General features: G+C 39.5%; 1 protein-coding gene across 1 annotated transcript in view; it reads right to left on the bottom strand.

Moving 5' to 3' along the window:
• Nucleotides 1-17054, bottom strand: part of TMPRSS7 (transmembrane protease, serine 7) — a 31986-nt gene extending 14932 nt beyond the window's left edge. The window contains 10 exon segments of the mRNA XM_009888498.1: nt 471-583; nt 1851-1981; nt 3415-3643; nt 6663-6701; nt 7620-7813; nt 8617-8684; nt 11141-11271; nt 12126-12318; nt 16844-16936; nt 16938-17054. Coding sequence (XP_009886800.1) covers nt 471-583; nt 1851-1981; nt 3415-3643; nt 6663-6701; nt 7620-7813; nt 8617-8684; nt 11141-11271; nt 12126-12318; nt 16844-16936; nt 16938-17054 — 1308 coding nt within the window.
• Between the last annotated feature and the right edge of the window lie 9903 nt (nt 17055-26957).

The raw sequence follows: 26957 nt of genomic DNA, 5'->3' as shown, positions 1-26957 counted from the left end.
TTAGGAGACAAAAATTCAATTTATTAAGCATAACAAAATAGACTGGGAAGAGATATCAGAGAAGCAGCAGTAATAATTGGGTTAGAGGGCTCTTGTACATACTTTTTTTTCCAAATTTTTGGGTGTGGGAAGAGGGCAATTAAAACTAGTGAAGTCTTACATTCTCTGCCGTGAAGCAATTCTGCGGGCTAAACATCAAAACTTATCTCAGCTCTTCACTGCTACAACAGGACAGCTTAGGAACTGTGCTCTCTTTTTTTAAGAATAAATGCACAGAAAAAAAACCCAAACAAACAAAAAAAAAACCCAACAGAAAAAACCTGAGCACAGCCAGCTAGCTATCAGCTATGTCATTTCTATAAACTACATCTGTAAGGATGCAAGTTAGTCCCTACACAATTGTTTCTGCTATACAGGTTCTGTGTGCCCAAAACATGCAACAGTGCCTAAGAGAGAGAAAGACCCGTTACCTGGAAGTTCCACACACAAAGACATTTTGGAGGATAATAGCTTGGGTAATAGGGACTTGTGATTCTCCCTTCATAGCCAATTTTCTCTTTTGTCACTATTGCTTTTCCACACCCTAGGGGGGGAAAAAAAAAAAAGGAAAGTTTGGTAAACCTTAATATATTTCCAGCAAAGCTGTTCAGTGGGCTAAGCATACAAATTTATTAGAATTTTTAAGCTGCAAAACAGGGCAGCTTAGGAATTATATTTCTGTGGGCTCAAGCTGTAAAAAGATACCCTTCCCAATGATGCAGGCAGACAGACAAGGGATGTAAAAATGTAGGAATATTTGCTGGGCTCTGCAGGACCACGATAAAACATTGTAAAGTTCTATATCGGTTATTTCACTGAAGACAGTTCTGCAAACAAGTCTCAGTGAACAGTGTTGCACATGGATACATCCACACTGTAGTTGTACATGAGGATCTCTAGTCTTAAAATGCAGCCAGTTAGTGGAGAAACGGACAATGTGCTAATCTCATCAGCCTCCTGAAAGCCAAAATTTCCTTTTACAACTGCTTGATGGATTTAGAGAATTCGTTAAAATCAAAATATACACACACAGAAACCAACAAAGAAAACCCAACTCTGAATTTAAACTAACCAACCAAACAAAAATAACAGCCCTGAATTGAAAGTTACTTATGATGGAGAATTTATCACATGCTTTTATGATACTATTTTAATGCTTAACTACTCTCAACATGGAAATTACGCAGCATCTTTTTGAGCAACTTGAATTTCCTTGCATTGGACTATTTTAAATTTTTCTCCTTGTGCTATTAGCATGATGTTCCTTGTACTATTTGTGATTACTATCTCACCACTTCTTAAAGCTTAAAGCAATGAAAAGTAGACTATGGACTTGACACACAAACATAACTGACTCCTTTGTGTTAATGAGGAGGCAGAGACAGATAGAAAAAGCAGACAAAGCAACCGAAGTGTTGTTTTCTGAAAGTAGTTTTTAGTGCTTAAGTCCTTCCACCTTTAACGTCATGACTGAGTCCCAAAGCAGGAGAGAGGCCAGAGCAGTGCTACACCTGGAATAACAACTCCATCTACTGGCACATTGCAGACCTGACCAACTGAATACAGTCAGTGCTGGTTTCAGCCTTCTCTCTTCATATTTCACTTAAGGACAGCTACTCTGCACAGATTAAATTAATCAAGAGGAAGACAGACACTCAGTAATACGGAGGAAATGAAGGAGAGAGACAGGCACATAGAAGAAAAGAAACTGAGATACAGGAGTCATTTATCCATAATCAGGAGCATGATAGCCACTTTGAGATCTTAGAAACAATACAATAAATACATTTCCAAACACAAAACAAACCTACTTTCTTGTGTAACGACCTCAAAATAGCCATGGAATTCCTTCTGTTCCTTAATTTTTGCAGCTTTAAACATTACCAGCATGAGATTATTTGTGGACACAAGTGACACCAATGAATCCACTGCTTCACAAGCTCTGAGGAGGAAGAAAGGAGAGTACGTATGTGAACAATAAGTAAAAAACCCTAACAAACAAAACCCAAAACAGAAACCCAACACACTGCTCTCATTCTATGCATAAATGTTCCACTGATGCAGAGCTTACCTACTTCAAAGCCTAGTAAAGATTCCGTGCTTTCAAACACAAAAGTACCTGTTACAAAGCCAGTTAGAAACTCAGTATTGGAAAGTCACTTGTTACAAAAAAGAAAAAAAATTATGAACATGAAAAGGTAGATGGAATGGTTAGCTCTAGGAGAAAACACTGACTTTCAGCTTTCGCTCCAAGCAAAAAAAAAAAAAAAAAGGAAGCCAATAGTAAAGAAAGGCTTACAGAAAGATAAAATATTATTAGACCAACAGATTTAGCTAGGGTTTGGGGGGGTGGGAAAGACAAGCAAGTTATTCTTCAAGTCAGAAATGAAGAACCCGAGCCAACCAACTAGTCTCATAAAAAAAATAAAAATGTTGCTTTCCATATGCATTACCTAGCAGACATCCTCAGACCTCTACAAACACTAACAAGTAAGTGAACACCATCTGCTGTTTTATAGACAAGTCAGTGAGTGATTCAGGTTACTAGAGGGGAACTATTGAAGATGATTGAAAAGCCAATGCTCTTTTTTGAGGCTTATACACACACCAACAGGGCAGAAAAAAAAGGGGATTTCAGGAATCAAAACATCGAGTTCTTTGTCTACTTGATGGAGTGATGTCTTTACCTTTTGGTATGACGGGCCCCTATGGAACTAGTTACCAGCAATTTCAAGCAAAAAAATCCCCAAACAAGCCTACTGGATCATTAAAGAGAGAAAAAAATATTTTAAAAAAAAATTAAGAAAAAAAAATAGTCTGCATCCTTCTATGCTTCAGAGCTTAAACTCTGGATTTTAATAACCCTCTAAACTATTCAAATAGAGCAGCTTAAAAAGGAACTGAACTGGTAAGTGGCTGTAAGTATCCAAAGAATCAAGAAACTTAATTTTTGAATTTCAGTCTTCATATGAAGAGCACTAATCTTCATATGGAAGAAGAGTTTAGGGGAGGAAATTTTGACATACTCTTTTAGTCTTAATTTGTTTCCTGAAAAGAAACAGAAAATTCCACCCAGTGACGTGTGAACTTCTCATAGTTCCACAGCTAGGTGAAGATGCACTCCAACTGAGGAATAAAGAAAGATTTAAATAATATTTAACTGTTTATTTTATTAACAAGAGTGACTTTTCCACTTTTGTGTAAAACCCAAAAATTAATAAATTTGCCAAGTGTTGTGTGCATAACACATGAAGATCAGAGTATTTTTAACAAAACAAACCAAAACCCACCAAACATGCAGTCGACAAATCTACAGAAAAAAAAAAACAACTCCAAATGATTGTCAATGAATTCTCAATGAAAATTTATACTCACCGGTACAACACCTTATGTTTGATTGGCATCAGAGAGTCATAAATGGTTAGCGAGTCAGTGATGCAGTTATCTGCTTCAATCTGAAGGGATACTATTGAAAGACGAATAAGATGGCCCACCGATGCAATCAGCTTAAAATAGCAGATTGTTCCCCCTGAGGTGGCATGGATATCCAGAGGAAAGCGCTCGTGTAGGCGATCAGCATACAGATCATACATACAATCTGTTCCTGTGGAAATGCCACATTTTCAACACTGGACACTCATTACAAAACTGTTACATCCTCATGGAGCACAAAACAAAAAAAATCCAAAAAATAGTTTTAAACTAAAGCGACATATGAAAGCATAGCTAAATGTGAAAACAAAGTAGTCTACGCCACTTTTTGCTTGCATCTTAGTTTCAAGTCTATGGTCAAGGAAAAGTCTATTCATAAACTACAGACCACGGCAAACAGCGCTGTAAATAAGTCCTTGTAGAGTATTTGCACAAAAGCATGGCCATTTTGTACAACAGGTATTCACAGTTAACAAAGACCTGTGGAACTCCCAGAGGATTAAGTAATTGTTCACTGGGAAACGTTCATCAAGGCAGAAATCAACTGATGTTAGGATATTTATAATAAATAAATAAAACAAAATAAAAATCAAGCTACTTTTTTGTATTAGTCTGGGTTTTTTAGATTCTTGTTCAAACATCAGGCTTCTCAATATTTTGTTGTGAAAGGAGCTGTAAGTGCTACCACTAAATTCAGATTCACCATTTCATTCAGGTTGGAAGGGATGCTAGGACCTTTCTTGTTCTACACCCTACTCAAAACAGGGTCAAAAATTAATTCAGACCAGGAGTTCATCCTGTCAAATCTTGAAAACATTTGCAGCATTAGAAGTCACTGTTAGAAATGGAAGTACCACAAAACGCAAACAATACAGCCTAGCCTACGAAACACTTTTATTTAAAAAAAAAAAAAGGAGAAAAACACTGTCATAATTTAGATAAGAATCATCAGAAAATTACCTTAATTACATCCAATTTTCCAATTAAGCCAAAACAATTATTGCTTTCAATTCAAACATATTGATGTTTTTATTTCAATTCAATATTGCAGCTCCCATTCAGCAAAAAGCTTAGGGATTTTTTTGTTTGGTCATATCTAAAATTCTTAACGTAGCTTTTTAAAAGGTGAGAAGGAGGAAAATGCAAATTAAGACTGCAGAAAAAAAAATATTTGCATTAATTTCTGCCTAATAAATGGAAAAGTTTCTGAAATAGTTACTATCATGGAACTCCAATTAGATCACTGTGAAAGTCCACTATCAATTGTTGACTCAAATTAAACTTTTAACCAGCAGCAAATCAAGGCAGGAAGTGGCAGGCTTTGTCTGACTTCCACTTCTAATTTACAGTCTTGAAAGTAATGCTATGAATGTTCATGAACAATCTGTAAGGGTCACATACCATTCAACTGACTTACAGCTATAACTATTTAAAACTTTGGTTGAGCCATTGTTCTTCCTTCTTGTTCTTATCTCCTCCCAATAACATTATTTTTATAATATTTACTTGTGCTTATTTACTTACCCTTTAAAAAGCCAGCTTTGATCATAATCTTTAGAATTATGGGACTACCATTATTTCTAATAAATAGTTAATAACGTGGCTAGCTCATTGCCAGTGTGGAGCACGGTGCAGAGAATTCAGAGCTAACTCTGGAAGTAGAAGTAATACAAGCACATCAGCTTGAAACCAAAGCTGGATACAGTCTTTACCCAAACAGAGCCTGCACAGCCAGATACCACGGCAATGCAAGTCACTCACATCAGCTGAATCTCTACAAGTCCCTTCTCCAACCCATTCTTCAATAAATCTGCACTCCAGTCCTGTGCCTGAACTAATTACTTCATCTTCATGCCCAAGTAGCTCCATTCCCCTCAAAATACAAACAGGCGATGCACCTTCCATGTACGCTGCTGCATTAACACTTCCACCTCTGCACCATATTCTATAGCCTTAAGCAGACACACTCAAGGTACCACGACAAATTAAATTGCACCAGCATAAGACTTCTCAACTCCCGTGGCAATAATTAAAATACATACAAGGAGATGTGACAAAGGCCAATATTGCTATGCTTTGCAGTTTAAGTCAGGAAAGGGTTTGTGCAAATGAATGCTGTAGCATCCAATTGACTTGAATTTTGAGAAATTATGGGTTGATATCCATCTAAGCATTGCAAACCATGGCCCATGGTGTTTGACCCAAAGTCCACCTGTGGGCAGCAGTAGTAGGAGACCTTGACTTGGCTGCACTGACAAAAGTAATTGTTGAATTCGGAAAAAGTGTGCAAGCTAAAACCTTGCAAGATAACAGAAACAGAAATCACAGACAGAAATGTAATTGTTGAAATAGTACAAGTTAATGTCTCAGAAAAGACAAATACAGACGTGGAAAGGTATAAAACCCTTAAAAAACCAAAAGGGTACAACTTCACGAGATCAAAAGTAAGCCTGTGTCAAGGAACAAGGGAGGCCAACACATCCCTACCTGATTGACAACTACTGGCCCAACAGAGACTTATGAGGCATCTGCATCAAAGGTGATCAGCGTACTATTTCTTAGCCTAGTAGCATATTTTTTCTAGGTACCTACTCCACATACTAGTGAACATCCATGCACTGTGCTTTTAAACTGCTTGTAAAGTCTCTGCACACCGCCAGAGAACTCTGCTGGGAGGTTTACAACATGAAACCAAGCAGTGGTGTCTCCCATAAACCTGGCAAAACTGAACTGCTTAAACTAGTTTCTGTTAGGGAATTCATTCAAAAGAAAAAACTCATTATTAACTTTGTAGAAAAGGGAGTAAAGGAGGATAAAGGATGAACAAAAGTGTTGCTATTTATCTCAAAAGCCAATAAATAGATTTAAATTCAACACTGCCCACTTTGGAAAAAACTTAATCTTCTCTTCAACACAGAGTGAATAGCAAACAACTAACTGAGTGAGTTTACTTCCTACCATGCCACCAGGTACATCTGAAAAATTTACCAGTCAGACTAAAGGCAGGTAGTTTCTATATTTGTCACGTGTGAGACTCTTGGTCACTCTTAGAGCAACTCGGGATATAAATGCCAAGGCTGAATTTAACCCTCCTAAATTAACACTGAACAGTATCTTTGAGTCTAAGACATGAACTAAAAGCTTTTGTTCCACCTCTCCTCTGCCAGGAAGCTGCCAAAATGGTGAATTACCTGTTCCCGTCGTTGACCAATAATCTGACCGAAGACCTGCTGCACAGAAAGAGAGTTGTGTGAGTCTTCTCATTTGCACAAGATCCAGAAGCCAGGGTTTAATTCAATCACACTTCTTTAATCACAACACTAAACACACAGGACAAAAGAGCTATCTCAACAAGGGAGGCTGCCCAAGCCCCCTTCATTTCTGCAAATTCTGCAAGCAGCTGTGGAGGTTTCGTATCCCCAGGCATCTTAGTGCCTGGGGCAAGAAGAGTCTGCACGTCAATTAAGCAGTCAAGTTTAATTGAAGGACTGAGACAGATGTACCCAGGAAGCCATTTTCCCACCCTTGGGCACAGTTTTTTTCAGCTATCAGTTGAACAGAATTGTTGAATGGAGCTTGTTCTGTCCTTTGTTCATAGAGCTGAAAATCATACAACATTTTGTAGCTAATTACATTAAACAGGTACTTGAACCCTACATTGCTGATTTCTTCCCCAGACATGAGCAGCACAGGAATTGTTTAGCAAATGGGTAGCTTTATAATCTGTTTCTTAATCTTTGATAAAGGGGTGACAAGAATCTCATTTTCAATGGAGGGGCTAAAGTTTGATCCATGTGGAAACCTCAACACTTCACCTTTTTATACTTTTAAAGTCACAGACTAACCCAAAGCTGAGCTTGCTACAAGGTGTCACGCTCAGATCCTGAATTTGAACATAAGCACTCCAAATAAAGGAAGGTCTGCAATCAGTGTTCACAGGGATACTTTGTACCTTGATTTGACCTCAAATCTGGTTTTGATTTTCCTTTTCCTCTTTTTTTTTTTTCTCCCCTGTAATAATTTTAGTATTAGAAGCTAAAGATGCTGGATAAAGATTTTGGTTTATTTATAGAATTTTCCAATCCAAGATAAAAATATTTGCTTAATGAAGTGTTTTGTCAAGGATATGGATATGTACTAATACTAACCACTCAGTACAATGGAGTCCATGTCAACCGCAAGGCCCTGAAGACTTCCCACCGAGGTCCGGTTAATGATACTTGTCTGAATGGAATCCTTTAAAATGGCAGCCACACAATCCTCACACAGCACTTGGCCTTTTGCCTGTGGTACCACAAATACGATCCAGAAGTGAATAAGGAGGCCTCCCTTGTTGTTGTTACTGAAATAAAAAGGTCCTACAGGTTACCGTCATGTTGAAAGTTTTCTGAAGACATGACTCTCAACACAAGCTTCTGAAGTACAAATTTAGAAGAGAGTGGCTTGTTTCCATTTTGCCTTGTTGCTTTGACACACTGAATGTATTTTCTCTCCTAAAAATAAATTAAAAAAAGAAGCCCAAAATGCCAAAATGCACTTCTCACACCCAGTTAGGGATCTTCACTAAGCTGACTTCCAACTTCCCGAGGGCTCCTGACTTTTGAGATCTATGGAATCATCATATCTGTACAAATTAGAACTGGATTATCTCCTAAAGATCATTGGGTTGGAATAACCAATCCTCTAGCATTAATTGCATACGTAATACTAGACCAAACGTATTTTATTAAAGTATAGGGATTTTCCCCTTCTTCAGTAGAAAACAGTTTTATACCAATAACATTACTTATAAAATATGTGCAACTTGGTCAATAATAGAGTTGTGCTCTAACAGCATGTCTAAGTGGTTAAACTTCTGCGTGAACTATCAGCCAAAGCATCACCAAATCTCTTGAGGGACATTATTTCTGTTTACCTTAGGTTATACTCCTGGCAGAGAAGGAACTGCTTATATGACTTAAGTTTGCCCTTACTTTTGTGGAAAAAAAAAAAAAAAAAAAATTGGTACAGGTTATAAACATATTTTGCTATTGGTACAAGTGCATAGCAAAGAGATTAAATCGTAACTGACAATAGGTTTCTCTTGTGGACTCATTACATTATACACTACCCAGGTGAAATACAATTACATAAACACAGTTTTACCTGACTTCTGAAACTGTGGACTGCTTATAAAATTTGGAGAAAGAGGAGGTTGTGTAGACCAAGTTCATCTGAAAGAGAAAATATTAAACCAATGAAGATTTAGTATTTCTGAAAATCAACCATACCTAGAGATGTTATACTATGCCTAGGCTTTCCTAGGAACATCCTTATTTCCACTGAGAATATTCAATCTGCACGTTTCCAGACATACAGCAATGAAGCTAGGCAGAGCAGCAGACATGAACAGACCAGCTCTGCCATGCACCCATAACAAGTCCAATATTCCCTGGAAACATCAAATCTTCTGCCCATGGCCAGCTGATGTCTACAGCAATGCTTTTTCCAAACAAATGAGTTTTGAAAAGAGTGGGATTTGCTGTGCAAAGAATGTTCAAACACAGAGGGCTTCCCTATCCTGATGCTGAATCTTAGGGCCAGTCTTCAGGAAATACACACATGCTCATAATGTTTTGTGTGTTGGTACTAAGGTGTAGTTAACAGCACGTCAAAGGTTTTTCCACAGAATCACAGAAAGACTGAGATCAGAAAAGGCCTCTGAAGAGCCTCTAGTCCAACCCCTCTGCTAAAAGCAGGACCAACTATACCAGGTTGTTCAGGGCCACATCCAGTTGAATATCTCCAAGAATGGAGACTCCACAACCTCTCTGGACAACCTGCTTGAGTGTTTGATTACCTTCACAGTTAAACAGTTTTTTCTAATGTTTATGTGGAATTTTCTTGCATTTCAATTCAGTTTGTGTCTATTTTCTTCACTAACAGCTTAGTATCAACATATTTCTTTCCAATACACAGTGGAGAACGAAAAACTCTGCTCCTTTCATGCCACGGGACTGCCTTTGGGGAAAGCAAGCTCTCCATTCCACCAGTTCTTAGTATGTGTGTGATGATAACCAGTGTGACAATAACCTTCATTCCTCTCATTCAACAAGGCACACTTCTAAAGCCACAAGGTAGCACGTACCTCAAGCTGTTCAGACTTCATCCTGCTGCTTAATGGTTAAAAGTAATGCTCAAGGGACTGTAACATGGATTATTTTGAACCAAAGGCTGTAAAAATCATGTTAACATTAGTCCCTAACATTTAGTGTTTGAGACAGGAAGTTTGAACAATTCTTTTAAGGGCCTAAATAAAATGCGTGGAACTCAATCTTTCTCCAGACTAGGCTACAAGGCATTTTATATATTACTGGTACTACCAAAGGGGAAAGGAGTCTGTCTTAACAGCTTCTTCCACTTCCACTCTGGGGGTTTCTGGGCCAGGAGCTATGAACAAAAAGGTTTCAAGGAGAAAAAACAAACAAAACACCAAGTCCCCCACATCCCTACTAGCAATTTTAGTCAACAGCCATGTCACCAAGAAGTGCAGTTTCAGCAACGTAAAATCTGTTCATGAGTTCAGGTAAAGTTTACAGACAAGAAAATAATTTCCAAGTTACATTCAAGTAGAAAGTGGTGACACTGGCAGTTCACACCTGCTGTCTGTCATGTCTCCCCAATATATGCGACAACTGCCGGATGCTCTGGGACAACAGCAAGACACAGGGATCACAGCAGGTTGGATCTGCTCCATGGAGAGAGGAGAAAGGACACTTTTTGTGCTCGTTATCTGTTACCCCTGCCTGAAAGCACTTCAGTTGCTAAGGTGCAGGACTAGGAAAACTGGACTATCTGCTTTCAAGTCTTCTGTGATCCAGTGTTTAGAGTCGGGTAGGAAAAGACAGAGCTGGAAAACAGGAAGATGAGTTCATAAGATGAAAGAAACTTAGAACCAAGAAATTTGCGAATAATTGCTATCTGACATTTTAATTTTTTTTGTTTGTTTAGCAGTTTTCTTTCTATTGCTTGAATGCTTATGCGGACAGCACTGCTTTTCCTGCTGTTAATCTCTTTTTACTCCCAACATCAAAAGTCTTTAAAGTCAAATTCGCTCTTAACCAAGATTCCCACCCGTCTCTTCCCACTCTAGAGCAGCCTTAACTGCCTGCAACAGAGTGCTATTTCCGCTTTGACTGATGCAAGGTGTTTGGGAAGAATAATGGTCTTTAGAATACCTGGCATCAGAAGGAAATGTAAATGTAAATATGTTTGAGAGCTCTAGGGTAATTATAGATGCTCTAAGGCAGCAAACTGGCAGCAGATACCAATTTAAATGCAAAAGATTTCCTCAGTGTAACGTCTCAAAAGTGGCAATTAAGTTTTGTAGGGCTTGTGTAGAGTTCTATTCATAGACTGATTTGTGGGGGGAAATACGTAAAATTTAAATGTAAAAAATGTCAAATGTAAAAGTCAAGCAGACCTTTTCAAAACTCAGTTTGTGATTAACAAGCTGAAAGCGCTCAGTTCCTTCCTGCCTCCAGATAACCACTCTTTGTACAGTCCCCCAGGGTGTGTGGGGTGAAGCAGAGCACCACAGCAGACCCAATGGCACCTGAAAGTTGCACCTTTTGTTCACAGCTCTGATCTTTTTGCCAAGCAGCTAGCCAAGCTACCCTGCTCTTCTTACCACATGCTGCACATTCTGTGCCACGGAGAGGAATTCTTTCGACTCCTTCTGCCTATATTCTGGGAGAAATTCTATGTTGGCAACACGAAACAGTCCAACAAAATATAATGCATCTTTGTTTTCTGCCTGAACTGCAAGAAACAAAGAAGAGAGTTAGCCTCCAATTTATTATTTTTTAATAACTGATTTTTTTTTTCTGACTAAATTCTAAACCAAATTAATCTATTCAGCCTTACAGTGGAAGGACTACCAAATGAACACTACTTTTTCACAGTCATACTGTTCTAGATGAATACCACAATACGAAGGTTAATTGAGGACCTGTTCCCCACACACGAGATAAGATACCACCACACAAATGAACGAGCATAATGAAGACAATATCGACATCCAGATTCTGGAGCATCCCTAAGGAATCTTAGGCAATATTAACACTGTGAGTTTAAAGAAGAGAATATAGCTTTTACTGCCCACTTAGACACAACAAGCAAGAAGGAAACACTCCACAGAAGTGATAATTTCTTGTCCTGTCCAGTGTTTTTAAAGGTCTTAAAATAAATATTTGCCTTCTATATTTTACTCCCCAGTAATTTCTTTAAATCTATTCTGCATGAGAGACAAAGAACTTGACTTTCACTATGTTTCTTGGCCTACTAAAGGCCAGTTAAAATTTGAGGAATCAAGTTCATAAGAACTGTCAGGTCTACGCAGTTAACTAGCACATGCAAAAAAATGTTTTGCATAACATTTAGAATAAAAAGTCGCACTTCCTACAGCCAGCACCTATGCCTGCTCTTATAATTACTTGTTAATTAACTGTATGAAGTCTTAATAAAAACAGTCAAAAAGTCTTTCAGGTCCCATTTAAATAAGTTTCATGTTTGTTTTAGAAACAGCCTTCAGGACAAGTGAGATCCTAAACCCAACTGAAAGTGCTGTTGGGGATAGCGATGTATGAAATTGGCACGAGCTTTCAACAACTCACCAATAAAGAGCCACAGTAATGTCCAGGTTACAACTCCTAAAATGAATAGAATGAGGGAAAAGAGAATTATTTTGTTTTGAAAATTCCACAGCAGCTTATCTTTTTTCTTCAATTTGCCATGCTTTTTCCTTGCCAGAATCCTCTTTACCAACTTATCTTCTGCAGCTACCATTTGGACTGAGACGTTGGCTACCTAAAATAAGATGAAAGACAACAGAAAATGTAGAGTATTTCTAAGAGCAATCAGTTGATCATTGACTAGAACAGATTCCCACACATATTTGTCTGTTACTGCATATACATAACTATAATTATCTTAGTAGCAGTTTGAAACTGCAGTCAGCAAGTAAGGTCCTTTTCTTCCAAACACAAGAAAAAACTTCTTTACGGTTCAGGTGACAGAGCAGTGGAACAGGCTGCCCAGGGAGTTGTGGAGTCCCCTTCTCTGGAGATTTTCAAGACCCGCCTGGATGCAGTCCTGAGTAATGTGCTCTAGGCAATCCTGCTTTAGCAGGGGAGTTGGACTAGATGATCTCCAGAGGTCCCTTCCAACTCTGAAAATTCTGTGATTCTAGACACTTGCTGACATAACAGAGTCAGACACTATTGCATAAGGATGTAAAAATACCATGTACCCTAGGATAACAGCTCACCATGCAACAGCTACCCAGCATTAACCATCTGAAAGCTGACATCCTTGTGCATCCTTCATTAGTGTAAATTAGCCCTCTTTAGTCCAAAGGGTAGACAATGCTGAATTTCCTTGCGCTGTCTGCAGCTGAGATGTATAGGCAGACAAGTACTGCAGAACAGCAGCTTTTCACCAGCAGCTTGGTAACATAACCCAGCAAGGCGTCGCATGACTCGAATAGTTGCCATGCTTACGCAAGTTTGGTGCAGAAGCAGATACACATTCAGCCATTCATTCTCTCTGTGTGAAGTGGGAGGGAGGGGCTAGCATGATATTCAAATAGTCAATCCTTTTTCAAGTACTATGGCTTGTCATTTCCCTGCTAAAGAATAAAGAGACAGGCATATGCACTGTCGTTGCTTCCTCCCAGTCAATGATCAAAATGTCACTGCTGTTTGAAAAAAATCCACTTTCTTCTCAGACCAGAACTATCCAAATACATGTGGGCTCAACCCATTGATTCCTCAGAAAAATGTCTCTGCTCCCTTCCAGGATGACGAGCAGTGTGTACAGACATCTTTCTCCTGCGTGTCCAGCTCCCTCTGAGAAGTTTCCTCCAGTGAACAGGAGGACATAGCACAGGTCTTGCTGGGAGGGGACCCAGACAAGGTCCCATCACCTGGATATCCAGCCCCTTGATGGTTTATTTTGAATTACAGACCCAGATTTTCTAAAGCTAGATTCAAAATATCTCCTGACCATCTTATCTTGGTACAAAAGACTACTATGTGACCACTTTATACATTTGCAGGAATAGTTTCTTCTTCCTATAAGTATCTCATCTATCTACAGTCTGTTTGTACCAGACAATTCCCCAGGCATATTCCTCTGCAGGAGATAATCAATACATTTAAGCATACAAATAATGTCTATCAGTTGCTGCAGGCATAGCAAGAGCTGCCTGGGGAAATCTCTGGGACTTCATAGAATTCCCACTTGGAGAGCTCCTGTGACATTCAAAGACTTTGTTGCGAGATCAGCAAGAAATTAAATCACTTTTTCTCAAGTCAAGTCATCATCTCATTTATAGGTTAGCTGGCAAGTTCCTGACTACTTGAGGCATTAAACACCAAATGCACTAGGTATGATGAACACAGGCATAGCTGTGAGACCCAGCTGCACTGGAATTAGAACTATTAAAACTAGTGAATTTCCTCCTTGTATCATAACTATAACATAGGTTACATAATACTGACATATCAATAAGGAACACTCAGGAAAAATATTCCAAAAGCACGTTGATGCTAGTGAGAGGGAAGCTACATAACTGGAGGTGTTGACAAACACCAGTCATCAATCAGTAGCAAGAGCTTTAGTAAGAAGTCTTCTATGAAACAGCCTTTGAGACAAAGAGACCTGGTTCAGGAGGTCATATATACAAAGATGAAACTGAACTTTACCATTTTAAAGACGAAGACCAAAACAAACAAACAAAAAAGTCTTTTTCCTTGTCTTTGGAACAGCTTGATTCATTCTAAGGGCATTTCCAAAGCAGGTCTCCCCTGCCTCACAGCTGATTTTATGCCACTGGCGGGCTAGGACAGATTCAGAGGTACATCATCCTTCAGCAACGCAAATCAAGACTCTCTGACAAAGACGAATGATGAATGGTCTATGATTTGCCCAAGGTACGGACAGTCTCACTCTGCTGAGGGACAAACCCCTGTCCTATCACTTTGAAATACACAGAGGAATTCACAATCACGCTAGAACGGATGTACATACAACACTGACCCTGACCAAGGCAGATCTGGCTGTTCTCAGCACTCAGTAGACCCTTGGCGTCTGCAGAGCTACATGGGGTGGGCAGAGAGGAGAAAAGTTACAACAAACTGCCAGGCTATTTGCCATCATTTCATTCTTTGAAGCTTCTCAGAAGCTACACTGCAAGAGTGTAGCCTGTTGTAGACTAAAAGATGTGGGCACAAGACTCATTTTTCATCCCTTGTAACTATATTTCACTTGAGGAGGGAGAAGACTACGGAAGTCAGGAAGCACCAGTTAAGAACTGCACTCCCAAGTTATGAATGTGGAATGCTAAGTTTAATACAGTGGCTACAAAACCTATGTGCTGATGGAGCTTGACACCCAGGAAATGCCACGCGTAACTACTAGAGATTTGCAAAAGCAGAGCTGCAAAGTAATCTACAGTAAACGGTTGTTTCCTTCTGCCCAACACTAGTAGAGCCACACCTGAAGTACTGTGTCCAGTTTTGGGCCCACCAGTATCACAGAGAAGTTGATAAACTGGAGTGATTCCAGGGAAGGTCCACCAAGAGGCAAGAGGCTGGGGGATGTGACGTACAACAAAATGCTGAGTGCCCTGGAATTGTTTAGCTGGACACAAGAAGGCAAAGTCAGTGTGAGTAAATCTAATTATTTTTTTTTGGGGGTGGCGGGGGGGGGTGGCGGGAAAAGTATTTCACCATGGGGGTCATGTACCTGAGCCATGCCCAGAGAGGTCAGGGGAACCTCCATCCCTGAAGATATTCAAAACTCAGTGGGACAAGGCCACAAGAAATACTTTCTGGCTTTCATGTTAGCCCTGTTTTTAAAAAAAATGGTTGGTAGATCACCTTCAGAAGTCCCCACCAATGTAATATTTTCTATGATTCTCTGATACTATGCCCTAGTAATGCTTTAAATGAGAGATCTCTGTGTACCCTCACAGGGAGAACATAAGCAATATCATCACAAATATCCTGCTATTCCCATAGCCAAATACAATCTAGCTAACAATCTTTGAACTCAGGGTTAAGGATGTTCAAAGATGGGAAGAAAAATTAGTAATAAGTAAGAGTAGAGTAATAAGACCCAGTAGTACAATTTACAATTTGCTCAAACAACACATAAAAACACTGAACTGGAAGATTTCAGACTTCTGTCTTCTACCTAGGTAATTAACTGCACTTGTTTTGCATGTTCTCAAGAAGGACTCAATTTACCTGCCTTCTGTATTTTTTAAAAAATCTGTTTAAGGATGAAAACTAAGTTGCCTCTCTGTTTGTTTGAAGCTCTGCTCTGTCATGTAAAGTTCCCTTATACACTCAGGTGTTCAACAGGACAGCTTGAGACAGCTGAATGAATGCTCAGTTCTGACATCTGAAATCTGGGGCAATTTCATCAAGGTTCCCCCAAACGTATTTTATATTTAAGTTTACCCACGTCATTCGTTTTTGTAACTGTAGGCCTAACCAGACAGATTTATTCTTAAAAATTAAATACAAAGTTCCTGTCAAGGAACTGTTCAAGATTGACATCAATCGACTATAAATATGCACTTGAAACAACTGATGTCTTCTTTGCATCTACCATAATTCTAATCTTATTTTTAAAAATGCCCTTCATGTATCAAGCCTTGTGTGGCAAAGTTCTCTGTTACACAGGATTCATAGGAGTATTGAATGCTATGCTCTATATTTTAAATATTTCCCTAGGTTATATTAGTTTACCATAAACACTTTGTAGTAAGAAAAAAAAAAAAAAGCACAGTTAAGCTGTTCCCTTCCCTCAATAAGGATCACAATTCTTAATTGAGCTTTGCTCTATACTGCAACTTAGTTCTTGTGCTCTAGAACTGGTTTCCAGCTAAAATTGCAATTTGACTATCACCATACACTGAATTATTTAATACATCCTTTGTCATGAGTTAATGCTTGTGCAATAATCCCCTTCTTTGCCTTCTCAGGGAAAAGCAAAACACTTCACCTACTTTAACGTTACCTTTCTTGTCTAGAAATTGCTTTCTTTTTTGGAAAAACCTGCTGCCGTGACACCAGTACAAGCTTTTCCTATTATCACACTGTCCTTCCCATTAGTCCACTTGTCTGAAAATACACATTACTAGCAATCTGAAGGTATATAAACATATGTTGACATTTTCAGATTAAGTTGTAAAACAGAAATTTATAAAAAAAAAAAAGAATCTAACTGGGATGTTAAGTTTAATACTTGAGAATTAGATCTTAAGAGATCTAACAGTGTCAAGATGGGTATGAAATTAAAAATGTTTAAGTCATCTACTTACACTTAGTTCTTCTTCAGGTTTAGCTGCTGGGTGATCATTTTTTTCATCCATTCCAGCAGAATTAATTTTATTGCTTGTCCCAGCTGAAAAAGAGCCTTGCACCTTTTCTCAGGCACCACTTCTACTTCTGAAGCTGAAGACAGCTAACAGCGATGTCCAGGACCAAGAGAGGCATCAATTTACTTTGATGAGTTTCCAATTGTAATCTCATCTGCCCTGTTGCTCTTTTGTGAATATTAGAAGGATACTATCAAGTAACTTTAGACATCAAAGTTGGACTGAATAAATAGACTTTTGATCGTCTTTTTGAGCTGAAATAGATTCCAACTTATTAAAACAAAATCAGTGTTAAAATCTATATATCGTTAAAACTTCACGAAATTAGTTGATTTAAAGAAGAAAAGTAGCAAGTAAAATGTAAATATGAGAGCAACATTGTGCAACTAAAGAGGGAAATAAATTTAATCACCTTGAGTAAGAGTGCTGCAAATAGCAGATAACCATTGCAAAACAAGAAGAGCATTTTGACTCTTTTCTAGAATTTTGTAGCATGTCTTTTGAACACTCAACTTCGGTTATTTTTATTGTAATCGAGAAATAAGCTGCTCCAGGCAACATATTTTCTATTGTTAAAATACATCAGGCTGCACACTGAGAAACCTTTTTGTAATCAGATGCAGGAAGTCACTTGTACCATAACAGTTCCATCCTATTTTCTTTGATAATTAAATATTTATAAAGGATGTAAAACAGTACTTTCCTCAATGGGTGCTAACTATAGAGACGCCTTTACTTTTAAGCGATTAATGATCTCAATGCCTTCCTTAAGTCAACTTCAGAAACGGCACTGGGAAAATGCCAACTTTTTATTATAAAGAGTACACATTCTATTCATTTATCCTTGAAGATATATAACCTAGACTAACAATCATAAAAATTTCAGAAATGCAGTAGTCTAGAGGTATAGAATAGAAGAGGTATACCCAGATCTCGTAACAGGCGAGCTCCAGGCACAATCTAGGCTCCACTGGTGTACCCAACAATAGATGCCTTCAGGTACAAGGCAAAAAAAATTCTACAGTTAGATAATATACTCGTAAATGAAAATATTTCTTGTTTGTGTTAGTCTTTGACCTCTACCCTGAAGCACAATATTTATGTCCTCAGTCATTATTATTTGTTCTAGAACTGCAACGTATTTCAAACATATGAAGAGATACTTTAAGCTCTGGGCCTTATCAATACTTTAGTAGCACAGGAAAATCTATTCATTTATTCCATATTACTATACATAATTGCTTCCAACTCCCACCTTTTTTTTTTTTTTTATTACACTTAATTTTGGGGGGACTGCTGTTTTTTCTTAAAGCGTTCATGTAACTCACTAAAGCTTTCTACTATCCTGTGCACAGGGAGTTACTATGACACAAGTGTTATTTCAGAAGCTGGTCCAGAGATTAAAAGATCATTGTACATAAAAATACTTTCCCTCTGTCAATATCAGTCTTTTGCACATTTACTCAGTAAGTCCTTTATGTTCTGAGGAAGCACAGTTATCATCTCCAGATTCACTTTTCTTCAGCTGTTTAACTTCACATATTTTCTCCTGAGATGATAAAAATAACCATGATGTTTGTTACTGAAGTAGCAACAAGAGTCAATCAAAAGGTACAGTATTAAATGTGTGCTTTAAACCTGGTGAGAAAATTATATGTCATTTTCTCTAGATTACACAGAAAAGCTGAGATGGAAGTTATTTCCATTCCTTCAATGAGGTAAATAACATTACTATGAACCTTTCACAAATCTAAGAAGTATACGGGCCACTTGTATGAAATAAATAAAAGAAGCAAAAAATAAACTGATGGAGAAGGAAGAAGAGAAGGAGGGCCTCCAGATGCCAAAGCAGAGATCCATGCTGCAGCCCATGGAGGAGACCACACTGGAACAGATGGATATTCCTGAAGGACTGTGGCCCATGGAAAGTCCATACTGGAGCAGAGGAAAAAGGTGAGAAAAAAAGAGCAGCAGAGAGAAAACATTGTACACTGACCATAACCCCACCCCCACTGCACTACTCAGGGTTCAGGGGGTGGGCAAGTAGAGGACTCGTGAATGAAGAAATGAAGTTGAACCTGGGAAAGCAGGGAGGAACAGTGCTGTTTTGATGTTTGGCTTTCTGTCTCCCACTACTCAAGTTAGTAGTTACTTTTTTTATTTTAATTGGCAATAAATTAAGTCAATTTTTCCCAAGGTGAGTCTGTGGTAAGTAATCTCTCTGTCTTTATCTCAACCCATTATTTTTTTGTCCTTCCTGTTTTCAACTCCCCAGCCTGCGGGAGAGGAGGACACGGAGGGATGGAGTGGCTGGGTGGGAGCTTGGCTGATAGCCACAGCTAACCCACAACAATGTTGCAGTACCTGGTTTTTATTTTCCCGCTCTCCTCCTTTTAAAATGCAAAATTAAAGTTTGAGGGTTTTTTTCAAGATAAGAGCATTCTGTTTCCAAATAAAGCTAAGAATAAAGAAGTTGGCAAACTGAAAGAAGACATGAAATGCATTAGAAATAAAATCATCAAGAAAGTGAGCACTGCTGTTTTCTTCTGTTTCATTAATCGCATTTTCCCTATATAAAAAAAATCTGAAGATTAAAAAAATCTAAAGCCAATGCAAACCACAGGCTTACTCTCAGGTTCCCCTGATAGATACCAGTGATTCCAGGTCAGCTTGAAAAGTTAGTATGAGCCAATTATTCAATTTCTGAGCTCTGTGGAGAAATGTGCTTTCCGTAAGTCCATCTGAAAGGGCCATTGGATTTGATCCATGCATAACTTGGTATGTATGAACTGGTATTGAGCAGCTTGATTTTATCTCCTGCAAGTAATGCATATCAAAATATGCTTATTATCTCTTTCTGACCCAAATCAACATAATACCTATATTGATTAGTTTCTTGACCTTGTCATGGCTTCCAGACCAGTTCCACCTCCTCGTGCTTCCCTACTACTATGAAATCCGCTGCCACAAATCACGGACTTCTCAGTTTAGTCTCACAATGACAGTCACGCTTGGTTTTACTTGCATCATTCTCTCTTTGGGCTGTGGTTTCCTCGTGCACATCTGTTTGGCAGCCTGATTTTCTGTTCCCTCTCTCTACAAGACCTCCACACAACCAGGGGCAGCCTTTTAGTCTAATCTGTGACCCCCCCCAGCCCACTGAGTCCCTGATTAAGGGAAAGGCAGCCACAGATCTATGTAACAGCCTCAAGCCACAGCGAAGATGTCTGCCTATAGACACCATGGAGGAAGTCGGGATACCAACGATTCAGATCTCTAGGAGAAAAAGCTTGTCCTGCACTGCACAAACCTAGTGCTAAGATAGGAGAGAAGTAGTGTTCATCTCAGACTGTCTAGAAGTTAGACATATAAATCCAAGTTTGTTTTCTAGGCTCAACGGTGACAAAGAAGCAGTCAAGACAGAAGATGAATCACATTTTCACCACTGAGTACAGATAGAAAAGAGGCAACTATCTTAGAACTGAATAAGCCTATCATCTACAAAATCCTCTCTGTATAATATAAGTCCTTCCCTTCTGACCAAAGCTGCCTTCACATCAGTTCAGATGCAGTCTTTCTTGCTCCTTTAACTGACAGGAGCCTAGAACCAGCTTCCCAGCATCAGCCCACTAATATATCAGGGTGCTCTAGAGAGCTACTAACCTCACCATGTCATTTTTTTCCTAAACCGAACATCAAAAGTGGCAGTTTTCTTGTATTTCAGGATCTCCCTTTGGTAAGGAGCAATGTCTAACAAGCTGCACAAAAATGTGGGGGAAGAATAGTCCATACACAACGCAAAGTTAATTCTACTAATACCGGGTTTTGCTACCTACAAGAATTCTCCCGCATATTGCTTGTATTGGGTTTTCTTTAATCACAACTCAGGTAAAGCACAGGTCTTAACATGTCTGTGAAAGCTGAACAAGGGATTAAACAATGATTTCTGATAATATTTGAGAAGACATTCATAAAGCTTCTTAAGTCAATCAATTTTCCTCAGACCTGACACTAACACTTTACAATTGCACATTTTGTCCCTTGAATAATTTCTTCAAATTACAGCCAAGATTACTTCCAAGGGAAGGAGAAAAGGTTTTGGCTGTCCTTCCTAATATCACCGCTGAATTTGTAACTCAGCTTCAGTTTGAGCCCAGAGAAGGTCAAATACCTATACCTTCGATAAGCAGGTGCTAATAATAACTGTCTGCAGAGAACTGCATACACACAGGCAAGTCATTAACATTTAGGATACATTTCTTCCATCACAGGAGACAGAATGAGCACAGAATGGCTGTTTCTTTAATTTTTTTTGAAGTTGAGATTGTGAAGAAGTTGAAATGAGGCTTTTGTAAAAGTATGGAAGTGGCTGGCAATTGATTACTAAATACTAACTTAGGAATAATTGACTACTAACTTATGTTTCAGTATCAACTTTGAACCTCTTTCTCCTCCCCCGCGTTGCTCGCCTTTGAGATCTTCGTCATCAGGAGATGCAGCTTCAAATCACAGTGCTCTTATACATTTTTTCTTCTCCTTGAGCTCGTACTTAATTTCTGATTCCTGACAACGCTTGACTATGCACCAGGGGCCTCCGACGTAAGAAAAGAGTTTCCAACAGACAAAATCATCTTGGAAATTACAGGCAATTGAGCTGTCTCCCAAGATCCAGACACGACACATAAGTGCCACTGACAGAGCATATCATCTGAAATGGAGCAGCTGACCGCCTTGCATAGCGGCATCCCTGAGTGCTAATAGAGCTATTTTGCCTCGCCTATGTGGACTGAGAACAGCTTTGTTATTTGTAACCCCATGAATTTAAATTAAAAGAAAAAGGCTAAATGAGCACATCTTTTGGGCGCAGCATCCATTTTTCAGTCTGTGGCATTTTAAGGACAGACAAGCCCCGCTATTCCATCAGTTAATGGTCTCGCACCACTCGCCTCTTGTCAGGGCCACTAACTAATTTTACTCTCAATTTCTTTCCTGCTTATATGAAACTGGACAGCTATGTATGGCAGGCAGCAAGGCAAGTAATATTGACACAATGTACATGAATCATACTACTGGATTAAATATAACTTCTTAGGAGAATCACAGTGCTAGGAAATCTGCTGTATTTCAAATAATAAAAAAAATGTATTAAAAAGATACAGTCTCCAGCATAATGAGATTGACCCAGTTGAGCTAGAGCTGAAGACAATGATAACACCAGAAGTCAAGTCCTGGCAGCGCTTCAGCCAAGCAAAAGTGACATTTGTAGCTGTTCAGGTGACAAGATGTGCTGATGTGCACACCCCCATCTATCAGAGCGCTCAGCCATGTGTGCTTGGATAGGTCAGGCCTGAGCAGAGTTTGACAAGCCAAGTCAAAGCACTTACTCCTACCAGTGAATGTGTCTGTGCTCCTCTCTGCAAATCGCACTTCACCTGGTGACCTGGTCCTTAATTGGTGCCCTGTTGAAAGTGAACAAAGATGAAATTTGTAAGTTCCTTAAGGCTTCAGCTTATAAGCAGTGCTGTCCAAAAGCATTGGTCCATGAGGCTAGGACCCCCAGAAGCTGTTATGGTTAATGGATACTCCATTCTTTATCACCAAACCCTACATGCCACGTGGAAGGCAAACAGGAAAACATCTCCCTTCCCACACCTTCACAGCAGTCAGTTGCCACAGTGGATGCCCAGCTGAAATGAGGCTACTGTCTAGTGCAAGTCAACCAAGGATATCTCATTGCTATACGCAGGGCCACAGGAAACACTGCGCCCTAGGGCTCCACCAGTCTCATGCCAGCCGAGCCCCAGTGTAGTGTTTACCACAAATACATTTCCCCACAAAATGCTAACGTCCTGCCTCTCCACAATTGCATTTTCCTTGCAGTTAAGCAGAGAATGTCTTTGATACCCTGGAAGAAAACCAGCACTGGAAGTTTAACTCCTTGTTTTCCCTCCTCTGTCTTTCAAAAACCTACCCGTGCACCTTTCTTTCAGTCTTGACCATTCATCTCCTTTCTGTTTCTCTGATCATCCTCTAAGTAGCAGGATGGAAAAAAAAAGCCTGAAAAAAACCAAAAACCTGGAGCTTTTACTGGCTTCATTACTTCCACCTGAATGGCTTTAGCAAGGCATTCAGGACACCTGTGCTACTTTTATCCCTACTCTATCAGGTCTCAGAGTCCTGTGATGTTATCATCCAAGCACTGATGAACTACAGGAAGTGCATACAACTGTTAAGGAGCAAAACAGATTTTTTTTTTTCTTTTTTAATTTTTGTTTTTAAAGCAAGTAACTTGAATTAACCTACTATTAAACAGTTAGATTATTTTCACTTCCAAGTGCTAAACAAGCCATTTTACTCAGTCTGGTGAATTTGGGGTTTCAGTTTCTTTGTTCAGGGGTTATGGAACAGCTCACCATTCCACCCCCTAGAAGTCACCGACACTGCTGTTGTCATTCCTCACCCACCAAAAGTTTTAATAAGTAGAGTACCCAAAAGACCTACAGAGGTTAATTCAAGGCTTGAGGTTAATTCGTCCAGTTTATTCAACAAGGAAAAGTTTAAACAAAAGTATTTCTAGTGTTTGAATTACATAGCTCTGTTAAGTGCCAGCAGAGGCAGGGCAGTGCAGCTAGATACCTTACAAAGAAAAATCTGGTGTTCAGAATAAAAACAACGCACAAGCACAGACAAAACAGTTGAAATGAACCACTTGTATGCATGGTTAACAACCTTCACATCTGACCAAGAATTGCACTGGCTCCTCTTCACCAAATTGCACGGTCCCCTGTTCAAACTTCATTTCAGAGATGCTCAAGGTCATTGCAGTCCCCTCTGACCTTGACATCTTTGAGTACTTGCAGGCAACAGCTCTATCGCAGCTGCAGGGACACTAATCTTCACTAGGCGCTGATCACCAGCTTGAATATCTGCTTGTGCCCTTGGGCTGAGTGCAGTGAAATAACAAGCAGAAGTTCAGAGGATCTTGACTGATGGAAACAAAAACAAAAGTCTAAATACAAAACTTGTTCCTGTGATCCGCATAAGCTGCATTAGTTTCTCCTGCCTGCTTCTAGGTTCTGCATTATAAACATTGCTGTTTGCATGTTGATTAGAGCAGCAGGACTTCAAAGGGCTGGATGTGGTCGTGATCTGCATATGGCAGTGTCCTTATGCATTCACTGCCACACAATGAAATCGTAAGAACTAAAGAGCTATTAACAGGAGAGAGCTACAGCCCTGTCCACTCCATTTGCAGTGTCATCACAAGGGCCTGACTAAAAAAACATGTAGTTTGAACTACAGCTAAGGGGTTTCTCTATTGTTTTTACCTTTTGTGTCTCCTGTGTGGAAGTCCAGCATGGAGAAGCATCCTTCCCAGCCCTTGGGTCTCCATATAGACTCAGCTCAAAGAGCTTGTGAACCTACCTCCATCACTCAACATCTCACAGCAACACCCCTTGAGCCAGCTCTGTAGACAAAAGGTTTATTTGGGATTCAAATGCTGTATGTTTCCACAAGCAGGCCCTACTCCTTATTTGTTCAAATAAACAATCCTATGTCAGCAGGTTCAACCCTCTCAATGTTAGAGCCAATCACCTCATGACAGATAAAATGAAGCTAATCAAGATCATTGCGGGTAATCACTCTGATCAGCAATTTGCCAAACTGGGGAAGCCACCTGAGATTTGTTTAAGGATCAACACTTGAGGATCTGGAGGTTATCATGGGAAACAGAAGGTGATCACACATGTATGAGTATAGTGCCTAGTAAAGACAGCTGGTCACATAAGCTGCACTTCCCTAGTGCAGTGAAATATCAGTATGCTTTGTTGTCTGCGAAGCACAGCCTAAGACCCCCACACTAAATCATTGTCAGAACCTACCAAGACTCTGTGCTTCCTCTGTCTAACAGAGCAGAGCTGACCATCTGTGTGCCTTGACCTTCAGACACAGGGAGCTCCCTATATCCACTTCCACGTTGACCAGTCATCTTCTTGCCTTTTGCCTGTCCAGACTTGCAGTGGGTTTATTTTAACAGGAGAGATGGATTCCCTGTGGTGTTTTGCTAAGTCAAAAGGAGGGGAGAGCTAATTTAGGATCATCTGAGATGCTGGCAGAGCCTTTACTGCCACGGGCCCATAACAATACAAACAAGATAAAAAATGCCTACATTTTTACATGGACAGGCTGGACCTCTGCTCGCATAGCTTAGGATCTTGTGCAGCCTCATGGTGTCTCAGCTGTCAATCTTGCAAGTGGCATGCAGAGCTGTCAATATTTCTCCTCGAGCACCATTACCGGGAGGCAGCCTTAAGGGCCCTGCTACCCTTACACACTTACGCTGAACCCATCACATTGTTGGGATCTGGTTCCAGAGACCAAATTTCTAAACGTGTCCCAGCCTGATCATTTCTCAAACTTTTGTCTAGTAACGTTTTTAAGAATAGAAGATTTAGACTCCGATTTCCCTGTATTTCAGGGGGGAAGGGTGGGCAGGGAGGCTCTGTATGTAGAACATGATTCCTATTGTTTAAGTTGGCTATAGAAATTTTATTTTTCAATGATTCTTCATACTACACTGCATTTTCAGTGCAGGTCTCCCTCCTGAGGATTTTAACGGACTCCCAGACACCATGATAAGTCTCAGAAGTGTTTTGCATTTGTAATGAATCTTGAGGGAGGAAACATGATTCATCCTGTAAAACACCAAGCAAATGGCAATAGCCACAGCCTTTATCTCAAAGTGTAGTTACAAGTGCCTAGCTCATAAGTAATGTTCCATAAAGAGCTATTTTTGGAGTTAATTTTTCTCACTCCAAGGAGCAAAACAGTTTTAAAAAAAATAATCTGGTTTTTTTTTTTTTTGGAGGTCCTGGTTTCCTTTTGATGGATAGACACTCATCCATCTCAGAACAAAAAGAGTTCAGCCAGAACATTGTCTTTCATTTCTTCAGATCAGTAGCTGCCACCGGACACAGGAACCGCTTATCCCAGTGCGGCAGCTTTGCCTGCGCAGAGGTGAGGTTCTGGAGAGAGCACATGCGTTTTGCTGTGCATTCAGTCTTATTTTTAGACAGCCAAGTAAACAAGCAAATGCCAGTTCTCTTTAAGCAATGTACATTACCGGTCTCTGCTATGAACAACTTCCCACTAATGCGAATAAAGATCCGCCTTCCCTTGTTCCCAGCCAAGATGACAGACCTTTCACCTTCGCTTGCTATATATAGGTTTTAAATTAGAAATGTTAACCAAGACTAAACAAACATTGACCAAGGAGACAACTAAAATTTGAGACCCTTGGTGACCTGTGGTGACAGGAGTGGTACAGATGACATTAAGTCTATTTATTTTTTTTTTTATTTGTAGAGGTCATTCATCTCCTTCCCTCAAATGAGGGGGATCCTCCTTTTTCTAATAAGACAGCTGGTTACCCCTCCTAGGGATCCCTTCCACTCTAGTCTTGTCTTTTTTTTTTTTTTCCTTCCTGAAAACGCCTTTTATTCTGTCCATCTTTCCCTTTATTTCATGGGTTATTTCAAGCTCTTCATCTAGCTATTCTTCCAATTCATTTACTTTCTACTTTGCATTTTTTTCCTAAACACCTACCACATGTATAAAACAGGCAAGTCAGTAGCAGGTAGGAAATACTTGCTGTTAGTTTTTCTTTTTTATCAGACTTTATTTCCTCCCATCCCTCCTTTCAGATTTAAATAAGGAATCCAAAAAAATACCTTTGTTTTTTCTGCCCATTATGGGGCGTTGCATGCATCATCCCCCACTTACGCCAGTCCTGACCACTGCAGTTCAGTCCCTTGCAGACTTTGCTGTCCACACAACAGTGTGCTGTTTGGGGCTCACATCTCACCACCACGACATTGTAAGAGAACAAAGAAATCCAGCTGTTCCCATCCTCCATTTTCTGATTCCAATGCTCCAAAAATAACACTGCAAGGAAAGGTTTTGGAGTTTAAAGCATGCTAACTGTTCTTAGCTAGCCTTAATCACGCATGCCATACCTACAGTACAGCTTAATCTATCATTTTAAGAAGATTATCCT

Source organism: Charadrius vociferus, unplaced genomic scaffold (assembly GCF_000708025.1).
Source record: "Charadrius vociferus isolate BGI_N301 unplaced genomic scaffold, ASM70802v2 scaffold487, whole genome shotgun sequence".
NCBI lineage: Eukaryota > Metazoa > Chordata > Aves > Charadriiformes > Charadriidae > Charadrius > Charadrius vociferus.
The sequence above is the reverse complement of the archived record's forward strand: the minus strand, read 5'-3'. Positions and strand labels throughout refer to the sequence as shown.